This window comes from Macrotis lagotis, chromosome 2 (genome assembly GCF_037893015.1).
Source record: "Macrotis lagotis isolate mMagLag1 chromosome 2, bilby.v1.9.chrom.fasta, whole genome shotgun sequence".
In the NCBI taxonomy this organism is placed as follows: Eukaryota; Metazoa; Chordata; class Mammalia; order Peramelemorphia; family Peramelidae; genus Macrotis; species Macrotis lagotis.
Window position 1 is genome coordinate 94411543 of NC_133659.1, and position 14963 is coordinate 94426505.

At 33.2% G+C, this 14963-nt stretch overlaps 1 protein-coding gene across 1 annotated transcript in view; it reads left to right on the forward strand.

The window, feature by feature from the left end:
- CFH (complement factor H) overlaps window positions 1-14963 on the forward strand; it is a 90411-nt gene that overhangs the window by 43632 nt on the left and 31816 nt on the right. The window contains exon 8 of the mRNA XM_074222276.1: window positions 5640-5858. Coding sequence (XP_074078377.1) covers window positions 5640-5858 — 219 coding nt within the window. The remainder of the gene's footprint in view (window positions 1-5639; window positions 5859-14963) is intronic.

Below are 14963 nucleotides of genomic sequence, written 5' to 3' on the forward strand. Positions count from 1 at the left end.
CCCCGTTCCCTTTCTCCCATCCTCTTTCTCTCCTTTGTCCTCTAGAATAAAAGCTTTCTATACCCTCTTAAGTGGCCATTTTGTTTCCTCTCTGAGCCATTTTCAGTGAGAATAAAGGCTCACTCATTTCCCCTTACCTTCCCCCTCTTCCACTCTAATTTTTCTTGACTATTTTACATCAAATCTTAGCCCATTCTACTTGTCTTTTTCTTTTCTCCAGTACATTCCCTTTTTGCCCATTGACTCCATCATTGCATTTCTTAATAGGAATGCCTACACCAGTTTTATCACAAGTCTAAGAAAATCATACTTGTTGATGCCTCCAAACATGCTGCCCATGTGATAGTTAACTTCTTTTCATACCAAGCTGTACTTTAAGATTTGAAATTGAAACACAATTGTTGATCATTTGTTAAAATGTAGTTCATTCACTGGAAGCAATACCATGAAATTACAGGTCCCCTCCATACTGTTTTTCACTCCCCCCCCCAAAAAAACTTATAAATTAAGTATGAAGGCATTTATGATATAAAACTTCCAAAAATATTTTGGACAAGGGCAATACCATTGAATTCTTAAAAAATTCTATAAATAGATATTATTTATATATTTAAGGTTTGGTAAATTTAAAAGAAACAAATATTATTTTATAATTATTTTTCATATATATATATGTATGTTATTCAGTTAAGAGAGTTTGTGGGGGGGTTGGAGCCAAGTTGGCAGTAGGAGAAAAGCCTCTCCTAGGTGCTTTCTCCAAAATATTTCAAAAATATGACTCTAAAAAATTTTTGAGAGTCAGAACCCACAGAAAGATCCAGTGAGGCAGTTCTCCAGCCCAAGGTAACCTGTAAAAGAGTGAGAAAACTCCATTCCATGGGGTTAGAGGGGCAGCCCACCAGAGTAAAGAAACTTCAATCTCCTAGGAATAGCTCCAGAGAGCCTGGGAGCCTTGGCTCTCGACAGCAAAAGCAGTTTCCTGACTTGCACCCTGGGTAGCACCAGGCACAACTTGGAGGATCAGCTGGGAGACCTCTGCCAGAGTGATTCTGAAGCCCAGGCCATCAGGGCAGTTGCAGCAGTCAGTGTGTCCAGATTCAGGAAACAGAAGCAGGAGCCAGCAAGCAGGAGCCTCCAGGCAACTATGCCCTAAGTGCTAGGTCCATTGAAGGTAGGGGAGGGAGATTTCCTAGGTCTGTCCTCTGTCCCTGACACAGCACTCTGGGGCTCTGACCACATTTAGATCCTGGTCGCAGTCTAGGTCCCCCACATAGAATAAAGGGCCACCCCCCCCCCCCCCAGCCCCATGGTGGAGAGGTGCACTTGTGGTCATTCACAGACCAGGAGAGCAGTCAGAGCCTCACACACTGAGGTCCCTGTTGGGGGTGTCCCAATAATATTCAAAAGCTCAGGAAACACCCCCAAACCAGGCACAGGCTGGGGAAATGAGTAATCAGAGAAAAGAGGAACTGAACCATTGGCAAATACTTTGTCCATGATCCCAAGGAGGCTCAAAATACTGAATCTGAAGATGAAGAAGTACAAGCTTCTCTATCTAAAGACTGCAAGAAAAAATGGAAGTTGGGTTCAGGCTCTGACAGAGCTCAAAACAGATTTTTAAAATCAGGTAAGGGAGATAGAAGAAAAATTGGGAAAAGAAATGAGAGAGATGCAGGAAAAACATGAAAATGAATTCAGCAGCTTGGTCAAGGAGATCCAAAAAAATGCTGAAGAAAATAACATGTTAAAAAACCAGCATAGGTCAAATGGATAAAACAGTTCAAAAATTCATTGAGGAGAAGAATGCTTTAAAAAGAAGAAATGGTTATATGGAAAAAGGAATAAGAAAACCCTGAGGAAAACAAATCCTTCAGATGTAGAATGGAGCTAAAAGAAGCTGATGACTTTACGAGAAATCAAGACAGAATATTTCATTATATTAAAAGAATAAGTAAAAGAATGAAAAATTAGAAGAAAATGTAAAACATCTCATTTCAAAAAACCAACTGATCTGGAAAACAGATTCAGGAAAGATAATTTAAAAATTATTGGGATACCTGAAAGTCATGAACAGGAAGAGAGCCTTGACCTCATTTTTAAATGATTCCTCCAGGAAAATTTCCCTGATATCCTAGAAGCAGAGGGCAAGATAGAAATTGAGAGAATTCACTGATCTTTCCTAGAAAGAGATCCAAAAAATAACCCTAGGAATATTATAGCCAAGTTCCCGAACTCCCAAGTCAAAGAGGAAATATTACAAGCAGCCAGAAGGACACAATTCAAATATCGTGGAGCTGCAGTCAGGATCACACAGGATTTAGCAGCAACTACATTAAGGGTTTGTAGGGCTTGGAATATAATATTCCAGAAGGTAAAAGAGTTGGAATGCAACCAAGAATCAACTACCCAGCAAAACTGAACATCCTCTTCCAGGGGGAAAAAGATAAACTTTTTCAATGAAACAGGGAAATTTCAAATGTTCCTATTGAAACGAACAGAGCTAAACATAAAATTTGACCTTCAAATACAGGACTCAGGTGGAGCATAAAGAGGGAGGAGAAGGGCAAATTATGAGGGACTTAATGATGAAGAACTGCATGTATTCTTGCATAGAAAAATGATGCTGATAATGCTCATATGAGCCTCCTCATTTGATAGAGCAGGTAGAAGGAGCTTTTATAGATGAAGCACAGGAGAGAGCTGAATTTGAAGATTATAATATATTGTAAAGATGGAGTCAATGCTTAAAGGGAAATGCACCTGAAGTAAGAGAAAGGAGAGGTGGAAAAGGCTAAGACATTTTATATAAAAGATTTTTTTGCAATGATCTGGAAGGGGGGAAGGTGAGGAGGAATGAGGGAACCTTATAAGAAATGGCTCAAAGAGCAAACAGCATACACACTCAGTAGGGTATAGACATCTGGAGTAAGGAGGAGAGAAGAGAGATGGGGGAAGAGGGGGGATGTGGGTGATGAAGGAGAGGGTAGATCATGGAAGAGAACAGACAGATATAATGCATTATTTTTTTTACTTTTTTGCAAGGTGCTGGGATTGGGTGGCCTTCCTGGGACCATGGGGCTGGGTGCTTGCTGGGTCTCTGAGGTTGTATGTGGGCTTGGGGCCCTCTTGGTCCCAGGACTGGTGCTTTGTCCACTGTACCACTCAGTTGCCCTATAGCACATTTTGGAAGAGGGATGGGTTGAAGGGAGAGAGAGAGACTATAGGATATGGTAGTGGGGAGGAATGGATGGAGGGAGTTACAGTCAGTGGCAGCAACTGTGGAAAAGTATGGAGATGGCTTCTGTGATGGACTTATGATGAAAAATGTGATCCACCCAAGACAGAGCTGATGGTATCAGAACACAGACTGAAACATATTTTTTTCTCTTTTGCTAACTTTATTTCACATGAAGTTGTATATTTTTGTGGGGGACAGGTATTAAGTTTGCTCTTAAACAAGAATATTTTAGCAATGTATAAAGAATTGTGGAGTTTGAACAGAGACAAAAGACTATTACCTTTAGGATATGATTTCTCTCTCATCACATTCAACTTGGATCAATGTATACTGAGGAAGCAATGCAAAGACTAGGACTGCCTTCTGTGGAGTGGAGGGGGGAAAGGTTGTGGAATTCAAAATTAATTAATTAATTAAAAAATAAATGAGAGTTTATGGACACAAAAATATTACAATGAAATCTGCTCAAAACTTGTAAAATCATAACTGTGTTCTATCTAAATGTATTTTTAAAAAGTTTTCCTCTTGTTGACTTTTGTTAAACCAGCAATTTCATCATTGTAGGGAAAGATTATATAATTTCCCTATTGCACAAAAAATCTGAAAATAATATGCTATGAAAAAATCATTATATGCTCAGATGTGTAAATCCAAGATGATACGGGAGAAAGCACTAACAAGTTGGAGGTTGCATGTAAGAGGTAGCAACTGACCTGAGTTTTGAAGGGATCTTCTTGGGGATTTTAAGAGATAAAGGTGAAGAAAAAGTGTATTTTAATTATGAGAGAGACAACCTGTTCCCAGTCCTGGAGATGAATGTTGGATTTGGAGCACCTACTTGTCCAGTTTGCTGGAATGTATGTTGTAGGACAGTGATCAATATGAAATATTTTGAAATGTTGGTAGGAATCAGATAATGAAGCCTTTTTATTTAAAGGCTAAGAATTTAATTTTTTATCACTAGAACTGGGGAACTACTGAGTTTTTTGAGTGGACAAATTACATTCTCAGATCTGCTGGAATAACAATTTGATTGTTTCTGGGGAGGATGAGTTGAAGACAAAGTGAAACTAAAAGTATCCAGGACAATTAAAAGACTATTGTAGTAGTAGATTCAAGGAGTTATGAGGGCATTAACTAGAGTCTCGGGATAAAGGGGTAAATTAACAGGAAAGACATGGAAATGTCATCAACAAACATTGTAAGTGAATGGTAGAAGAAAGTGAAACAAGAAGCATCATTCAACGGTAGTGAACTTTTCTAATTAGAAGAATAGCATCCTCAACCAAAGAAGAAAAATGTGAGGGTTGGATGCATTTTTAAGAAATAGAGTAAATTCATTTCTTGAAGTATTGTGAATAAGATACTGCTGTGAAATTTGTGTTCAAATGTGAAGCAGGCAATTAGTGAGATGGGACTAGATTTCAGGAGAGAGGTGAAGGTTGGCTATGTAGATTTGAGAATAATCCTTATAGAGGTAATTCTGAAAAGATCTTGAAAAAGAGTACAGAAGCCTTCTCTGGATGGGTTTTGGTAGAATAGTATGCTTAATGAGAAAATAGATGGAGTTTTAGCAGAAGACTAAGAAGGAATGATCAGATAGATATGAGGAGAACAAAGACAGAACAAGACAATGGTGTCATATAGGTCAAAGAATTAGAGTATAATGGAAGAGTAGGCATTCTACAGTATCAAAACATGTCTTTATCATAGTTGATGATCAACTCAGGAAGGGATCCAGTCTAACCATCATCCCTTAAAGTCTTTGTAATTTGTAATATAATGATATTGTAATTTCTTGGCCTACTTTGAATAAGTACTTTTTCTTGAAGAAAGCATTTAGATTCTTATTTATTCATCCATAAGGGAAAGTGATCCTGAGTGGATAAGATATTGTAATATTTTATGGAGAGCTAAATATCTCTGAGCTGCTGAATGTGGGGCAAACAACTGTGAAATTAAAAACTCTTTTTTGGTGTCCTATAGACTATATTTGACCCTGGGATGGCTTACTGAGAAATCCGTAGAATCTGACCAGGGAAATATTTAAAAGTAGGCAAGTTACCAATCATCTCATACAATTTAGATATTATTATCTTCAGAGAATTTAGTGGAATATGAGTACTTAAAGACAAATGTTACATTTCTCTTTGCATCTTAATTAAATAGTATAGTGTCCTGTCTGTAATAGGCATTTCAAAATAGTTTCCGAATAGAACCAACTTTTCAAATTATTTCTAACTTTCTGATTCCAAACCAGCAAATATTCTGAGATTAAGAATAAAAAGAATGCATTTATGCTATGTTGTATAGTGCTTTTTTCAAAATACAAAGTTAAAATTATTAAAAGTTGAATTATTAAAAAGGAAAATGCTTTATTTTTGCTTCACTTTCACCCAAGTGAGACCTTGTGATTATCCAGAAATTGAAAATGGAAAACTTTATAGATCATATTTTCAAACTAAAGAATATCAACTAAGGATGTTTCCAGCTTCTATTGGAACAAATATGTACTACCATTGTCTTGAAAATTATATTCCTGCTACTGGACATTCCCAATCTTATTGGACATCATTTTCATGTACTGCAGAAGGATGGTCTCCAGTGCCAAAATGTCTTAGTGAGTATGATTCTTTCAGCTATTTATAAGAGACACATGTTATAGCAAGTCTCAGACTATATTAGAAAAAGATTTAACATTTTATATCAGTGAGATCTTTATGATTTCTCTATTTAAAATGGAATTTAGTATTCCTTCTTGATACATTAGACATGATCAATTATAGCAAAATTACTTTGCAAAAATAAAAACAATGAACCTTATAAATTTTTCAATTTTCTTTAAAGTAGGGTCCACAAATCTTATCATTTTCTGCTTCCTTAACTGAGCTATCTTTTTTCAGATAATACTTCCTATTGTCTGATAATGCTGACAATTCTATGAGATTACAGCTGGCATCTTTAGTAGTACTGTCTACCATAGCCTGCTCTCTGCTAGTGTGGTCTATTCTTCATATTACTTCCTGCTCTCTTGATAGGATTATCTGTTCTGCTTATTCTCTGACAGTATAATTGCCACACTGTCTTATGATCTGTTCTTAATTTTTTTATTGAAATGTTATCTCATTTTTCTAATTACATAAAATGATAATTTTCAACATTTATCCATTTGCAAATTTATGAGTTCTATATGTTTTCCCCTCTCCCTATTTGTCTATTCATGTATCTCCTGAATTTTGTATTTGAAGATCAAATTTATTGTTCCATTCTGGGTTTTTTTGTTGTTTTTTTGTTTTTTGTTTTTTAGATTTTTGCAAGGCAAATGGGGTAAACTGGCTTGCCCAAGGCCACACAGCTCACTAATTATTAAGTGTCTGAGACCAGATTTGAACCCAGGTACTCCTGACTCCAAGGCCGGTGTTTTATCCACTACGCTACCTAGCCACCCTGCATTCTGTTTTTTTAATCAGATTTCCTCTATTTCATTGAAAAGTCACCTCTTCCCCTAAAAGAGTATGCTGAGTTATATAGGGTAGTTAATTCCTGTTTGTAATCTAAGTTCCTTTATTCTCAGAATATCATATTTTGGCCCTTTGATCCTCTAATGTTGAAGCTCATAAGTCCTAGATAATACTGAATGTGGTTTTTGGGCTTTTTTTGGTATTTTAATTGATTCTTTGAGCTGCCTGCAGTATTTTCTCCTTTAATTGAGAATTCTGGATTGATTATGATATTCTTTGAAGTTGTTATTCTGATATCTCTATCTGGAGGTGATTTGTAGATTTCAATTTTGACTTCTTATTTGAGGATATCAGGGTAGCTTTCCATGATAATTTCCTGAAATATATTTTACAGTTTCTTTTTTTTCATCAAGGCTTTTAGATAGACCAATAAGTCATAAATTATCTCTCCTGGGTCTATTTTCCAGGTCATCCTCCCCTCAACAAGCATTTTACATTTTCTTTTTTTTTCAGTCTTTTGGTTTTGTTTAAAGGAATCATGATATCTCATAAAACCATTCATTTCCATTTTTCTAATTCTAATTTTTAGGGTTTTATTTTCTTCAATTGATTTTGTGCCTCCTTTTCCATTTGGTTAATTTTACTTTTTGATGAGTTCATTCTTTTTTTACTTGGTCATTTTTATTTTTAAAGAAGTCAAATTCTTTGATCAATTTTTGATAATTCTTCATGATGGTTCTCATCTCTTTTTTCCACTTTTTTTCTTCCTTTCTTCTTTACTTTTTAAATTTTTTCTTTAGAAAGATTTTATTAATTTTGAGTTTTACAATTTTTTCCCTCATTCCCCCCCCCACACACACACAGAAGGCAGTCTATTAGTCTTTATATTGTTTACATGGTATACATTGACCTCAACTGAATGTGATAAGAGAGAAATCATATCCTTAAGGAAGAAAAATAAAGTATAAAAGATTGCAAAATTACATAATGAGATAATGGTGTTTTTTTTTCTAATTTGAAGATAATAGTCTTTGGTCTTTGTTCAAACTCCACAATTCTTTCTCTGGATACAGATAATATTCTCCATTGCAGATAGCCCAAAATTGTCCCTGGTTATTGCACTGAAGGAATGAGAAAGTCCATCAAAGTTGATCATCACTCCCATGTTGCTGTTAGGGTATACAATGATTTCCTGGTTCTGCTCATCTCACTCAGCATCAGTTCATGCAAATCCTTCCAGGCTTCCCTGAATTTCCATCCCTCCTGGTTTCTAATAGAATAATCATGTTCCATGACATACATATATCACAGTTTATTAAGCTATTCCCCAATTGAAGGACATTTAATTAGTTTCCAATTCTTTGCCACTACAAACAGGGCTGCTATGAATATTTTTGTACAAGTGATGTTTTTACCCTTTTTCATAATCTCTTCAGGGTATAGACCCAGTAGTAGCATTGCTGGATCAGAGGGTATGCACATTTTTGTTGCCCTTTGGGTATAATTCCAGCTTGTTCTCCAGAAAGGTTGGATGAATTCACAGCTCCACCAACAATGCATTAGTGTCCCATATTTCCCACATCCCTTCCAACATTGATCATTGTCCTTTCTGGTCATATTGGCCAGTCTGAGAGGTGTGAGTTGATATCTCAGAGATGCTTCTTCTTTGCTTTTAAAAACTATTGTTGAGGGGGGTAGGTGGCGCAGTGGATAGAGCACCTGCCCTGGAGTCAGGAGTACCTCAGTTCAAATTCAGCCTAGGACACTGAATAATTACCTAGCTGTGTGCCCTTGGGCAAGTCACTTAACCCTGTTGCCTTGCAAAAAAAAACTAAAAAATAACCCGATTGTTGAACTCTTCCAAGAGGTTTTGGATATGAGGCCAATTCATAAACTCCTTGGAGGCTTCACTTGTAAGTAATTTATCACTGCTTTCCTCTTCTGAGATGAAGTTTTTATTTTTCTCTCTGAATAGTAGCTATCTATGGGTAGCTTTTGTAGGCTTTTTTTGCTCATTTTGATAGTTGAGTTCTGTTTCGGGGTAAATGGAGGATAATCCCAAGCTGTTGGGGCTGGAACTGGAAACAAGGCCCTGCCTTAGTGCTTGCCGAGGTGTTACCAATGAAACCCAGGTATTGCCTAAGCAGAAGTTTATTTCCTCCTTTATGCCAAGACTTTGACTATTGCAGTGGTTTGTTCCCAAACCATTTCTATTTGTTGCCCTGGTTTTGCTAGGGTTAGAACTGCCTACCTGTGGAATGTTGACTTACTGAGTCAGATCCTGTATTGTGCTGTGCCTAATAGTCTACCACTGACTTTCCTGCTTTCCTGTCTATACTGAGTTCTATTTCACCTTTACCTCCAAAGAGAAAGACCTTCCCTTTAGATCTTCCCTTATATCTCAAGGTGAGAATTTGTTTTGCTCTTTTTTTTTTGGTGGAATTTGTAGCTTTAAAGTCTGTGAAGAGGCTTCACTTTAAGTTGTGTTGCAAAAAATGCCTGGAATTTCCAAGCTTCACACTGCTATCTTGGCTTGCACTTAACTTTTGAAGACTTTTAATTCATTTGATCTTTAATTTCTTAATATTCTCTTGTTCACTTCCCCCTTGATAACAAGTAACTACAAAGATATAGACAGAGAAGAAAAAGTTAGAATAACAATGAATACAGCAAAAAAAAAAAATCTAACTATATATATATATATATAAAATCTTTCATATAAAAGGACCCCAAATTTCTACAAAGAATTCAGAAGTATCTTTTCATTTCTCTTCCTTTGGGTCAGGCTTTTTTTTTTTGTGAATTGCCAACACTCATAGCCCCAAATTTTTCTTTTGATATTCTTGATTTTGAGTTCTCCTAAATGAATTTGATTATTATATTTTTATTAGTAAAATATTTTTGGTAATTTAATTTGGATAATGTGAATTTATTTCTATGAAAATGTTTTTTATAATTTTTTTATTTTATTCCTGAGTTTCTTATCCCAAATATTTTATAATCTCTAAAATGATTTTAAATTATGTGTCTTATCAGCTCTTCTTGTAGAGTATGTTATTGATATATAAAGGATAGTTGATGATTTGTTTGTTTACTTTATATCTTGCTAAAAAAGGATAATAATCCTAAAATTAATGTTTCAATAAAATTTTAGTTGCATATTTGAGATTTTCCAAGTTTATCATTATATACTCTGAATAATAATTCACTATTCTGTTTCCTTCTATTTCTTTTTCTTCTCTTTTTTGCTATTGATAGGATTCTCAATACAATATTGAATTATACTGGTGACACTGAGTATCTTTGTTTCACATGTGATATTACTGGGAAGACTCATATGTTATCCCCATTACAAAAAATACTTCCTGATACTTTTAGATAATGCTTTTTTATAAATTTAATGAAAAATCTACTTGTACCTATCCTATACTATCAAGTATATATATATATATTTTTTTAACAGAAATGGGTGTTACATTTTATCAAAAGCTTTTTGTAAATCTACAGATATAATCCTATGAATTTTTTATATTTACTATTATAAAAATCAATCATATTAAAATTTTTCATTATGTAAAATCATCTCAGAATTCCTGTACAATTTCCTCTTGATTTTCACAATATATTATTATAATCTTTGAGCTAGAATTTTATTTAAATTTTCATCTGTGTTCAATAAGAAATTGTCTTTAATTTTCTCTCTTTGATTTTACTCTTCTTTACTTAGGAATCAATTTCATATTTGTTTCATAAAAGAAGTTTGGAGGGATCCCTTCTTTATGTATTATTCCCAATAATTTCCTTAATATTGAAATTCTTTTATTTTTTAATGTAAATCTATCTGGTCCTCATGCCTTTTTGTTAAGTGAATTTATAGCCTATTCAATTTCCTTTTCAAAAATAGATCTATTTAGAAAATCAATTTCTTCTTTTGAAAATCTAGACAATTTTTATTTTTATAAAGATTCTTCCATTTCACTTGAATTTTAAAATTATTTTTAATATAATTGGCCAAATAATTCCTTGCAATTGCTTTAATTTCCTTTTTGTTAGGGATATATCCACTTTTCCCCCATTTCCTGTGCTAGAGATTTGTTTGCTTCTTTTTTTGTAATCAAATTAACCAATTTTTTTCCATAAAACCAAACTCATATTTATTATTACAATGGTTTTTATACTCAATTTTATTTATCTTTCCTTTAATTTTGTAGATTTCCAATTTAGTATTTAAGTGGAATTTTTAGTTTTTTCTTTTTCTCCTTTCTTTGCACAGCAGATTCATTCATCTGTTCTTTCCCTTTTTTACTAATGTAAGCATTTAGAGATAAATTTTCCTCTAATCACTGTTTTTGCTGTAGCCCAAATGCTTGATACATTGTCTTATTGTCATTCCTTTAGTGAAATTATTAGTTATTTCTTTTTGGGAGAGTAAATTGAAAACTATTTTAAACTTAAATACAAACAACAAAAAGAGGGGAGGAAATAATTGCCATCTACACAGAAGAATACTAGAGTATTTAATAAAAAATAGTAAATTTCTACTTCAAGAAACCCTATATAATAAATACTGCACATTGTTTTTAAAACTACCCAGTTTTTGTTTGCTGAAGGTTTGGTATTGTTATCTGCTGTGTACTTTTTATTTTATTCCTCCCATCCTAAAGAAGGCTATAGTTGAGGTGGATAGTCAGTAAGACAGAGTGAGGAAGACAGATAGATATAGATATATGTAAGAACATACTGTGCTTCTTTCCACTTTTGTTCTGTGTATCTGAAAATAGATAGCATTAGGGAAGATCTTTCCCTCAAGTTTTTTTCATGTTTTTCTAAATCAACCAACTCATCATTTCCCACACCACAACAATATTTCTGATCCAATCACATCCTGAGTGATTGTCAGTGAAAGTTTTTCTCCCAATTTTCTCTATTCCTTCTATTCTTGTTTAGCTGTTTTATTTATACGATAAAATCTCAATTTTTAAATTATCAAAATTATTCTTTCTATTCCTTAACACTTTTTAAACTTCTATTTTATACTCTGATTTTGCTAAATTTCCTTTAGAATTTTCCCCCTGATTTCTTTGTCCTGTCCTTTTGTTCTTTCAAATGAACTTTGTAATTATTTTTCTTTTCTTTTTATTTGTTTAGTTTTTTAGGGTTTTTTGCAAGGCAAATGGGGTTAAGTGGCTTGCCCAAGGCCACACAGCTAGGTAATTATTAAGTGTCTGAGACCAGATTTGAACCCAGGTATTCCTGACTCCAAGGCTGGTGCTTTATCCACTACACCACCTAGCCACCCCATAATTATTTTTCTAACATAATAAAATAGCTTTTACTAATTTAATTTGAATGACATTGAATAGATTATTTGGGTAAAAATATCATTTTTTGCAATATTAGTTTTTAAAACCCATGAAAAATATTATTTCAGTTATCTAGATCTAAATTTATTTGTATAAAAACTCTTTATGTTTATGTTCTTATACTTCCTATATCTGTTTCAGCAGCTATATGAGAATGTTTTGCTTATTGAATAATATTGCTGACACATAGTTTTCCCATTTTTCTCTTCTGATTAAATCAATTTTAACTTTAACTTTCTCTGAGATAATGATTACCATCACTGCTTTTTTTAAAAAAATATATTTAAATTTTACTCCTGTCTTTAATTTATCTTTATGAATATTTCTCATTTATGATGTTTCCTAAAAGCAACATATTGCTGATTTCAAATTTTTAATCTGCTATCCATTTTTATTTCAAGGATACATTTATTCTATTCATATTCCAAACTATAATTACTTGAATATTTTTCTCCTTTCCATTTTTCCTCATGATTCTTCTCACCCAATTTTTCCTACTTCTCATTCCCTTTCTTTATTTCTATCTGCTACCTTGCCCCCATTCCTTAACCAAACCCACCCTTCCAAGAATTCCCCCATCCTCTCCCCACATACCCTATTCCCTTGTCCTTTCATTTCTTTCTAAATGTGGATGATTTCTATGCCGATCTAGATTTATCTGTTTCTCCATCTCTAAACTATTCCTGATGAGAGTAACTTTCCTACACTATCCATTCTTTTCCCAACTATCATATTCTCTAAAAAATTTTCCTTTAATGCCCCATTTTTATGAGATAATTATTCCTTTTTATCTCTCCTACAATTTTATTTTTTTAAATCACCCCATCACACTCAGCTCAACCAAAGCTTTCCTTTCAAACTACCTAAATAATGATGACAGTCATAAAAATATGAATAATATTTACATATAGAAATGAAAAATTTCTCCTGACTAATCCTGTTTTAATTAGTCTTTATTGGTCTCCAAATGTTTACATCAAAATTTCCCCTTAATTTCTGTTGTTTATGTCACAAAAAGTTAAAGTCTTCTTGTTTGCTAAATGTCCATAGTTTTTTCATTCAGGATTGTATTTAATTTTGTGGTGAAAGCTACCCTAGGTCATAACCTTAGCCCTTTAGCTTTATGGAATATATTATTACAAGATTTATACACTTTCAGAAGAGTAGTTGCTAGGTCTTATGTTAATCTTGTTGCAGCTTAATGATATTCAGTTTTTATTGTTCTTGTTTATGTTTCCAATATTTTCTCCTTAACTTGGGAGCTTTAAAACTTGACTATAATATTCCCATCTTTTCCTCACAGGATCTCTAACAGATGATGATCAATATATTATTTCTATTTCTGTCTTGTTGTAAAACTTCTGGGCATTTTCCTTCAGTAACTTCTTGTAATATTGTATCAAGATTCTTTTCCTACATAATAGTTTTCAGTGAGTGTTGACCATTTTTATGTTATTTCTACTTGGTCTGTTTTCAAGATCATTTGTGAAATGAGATATTTCAGTTTTCCTTTCTAATTTGTTCATACTTTTTGTTTTATTGGGTTTGTTTTATTGGGTCTTAGAATTTCATATAAGTTTTTATATGTATTCTTCAATTCATTCATTTTTTCAATGGTTAGGTTGCTTAATCGCCAATAAATTTTCAATCTATGTTTTTATTATTAAATATAATTTTATTGTATTGTGATCTGACAAGGATACTTTTAATATTTTTACATTTAACTAAAAAAATTTCTTGTTCTTTTATGTGCTCAGTCTTTGTAAAATCACCATGAAGCACTGAGAAAAAGATGCATTTCTTTCTGTTTCCATTGGAATTCTCTCTAGGTAGCTATCATATCTAAAATTACCTAAAATTCTGATAATTGTCTTGACTTCTTATTTATTTTTGTTAGATTTATCTACTTAGGAGAGTGAAAGATAAAAGTTCTATTATAGAACTACTAATTATATTTACCTGTAATTAATTTAACCATTCTTTTAAACTTTAGATGCTATAGTATTTGGTTAATATTAAATCAATATACACATTGCTTCATTGTCTTTGATACCTTTTATAGAAATGCAGTTACCTAGTTTATCTCACTTAATTAAATTTCCTTTAGCTTTAACTTTGTCAGAGATCCTAATTGCAACAACCACTTTTTTTACATCAGCTAAAGCATAATAAATTCTATTCCAACCCTCCATTTTAACTGTTTCATGACTGAGTTCATCCAATTCACATTCAAAGTTGTAATAATTATTTTTCAATTCTATTTTTTGCTTCTATTAATCATTAATGTCCTTCTTGTATTCTCTTTTTACCCTATTCTTTGTCCAATCCACTTACCTTCCTTTTTCTTATTCTACTTATCCCTCTAAGAGTCTCTCCCTCATCCACTCCCACAGATCCTCTTAAATCCTCCTATAAAGGCCTTTTTTAAAAGTCCCCTCCTTATCCTGTCTCCTAGTGCTCTTGTACTGATAACATTTTCATATGCAAAAATAAGTTTGACCTTAATGAGTCCCTTGTAATTAGTATTTAATGCTTTCCTTATATTTTTTCTGATCTTTATGTTGAATTTTCCATTGAACTTTGGCTTCCTTGTAACAAATGCCTTAAAAGTTTTCAGTTCACTAAATGTTCTTTCTCTTTCATTTTGTCATTCAGGATTATAATCAACTTTGTTTGGTGTCATTCTTAGCCACAGTGCCAGTTAGTATGCTCTTTGATATTTCATGGTTCTAGACCTCCCACATTTTAGTGTAGAAACTTCCAGGTCTTATGAAATTCTGATTTTTTTTCTCTGTATTAGTTAAATTGATTGTTTCTTGTTTTTTCCTCCTTAATTTTTGTCTTTTGAAACTTGGCTGTGAATGATATTTCTCTAAATTATCCTCCTGGGATCACATCAGA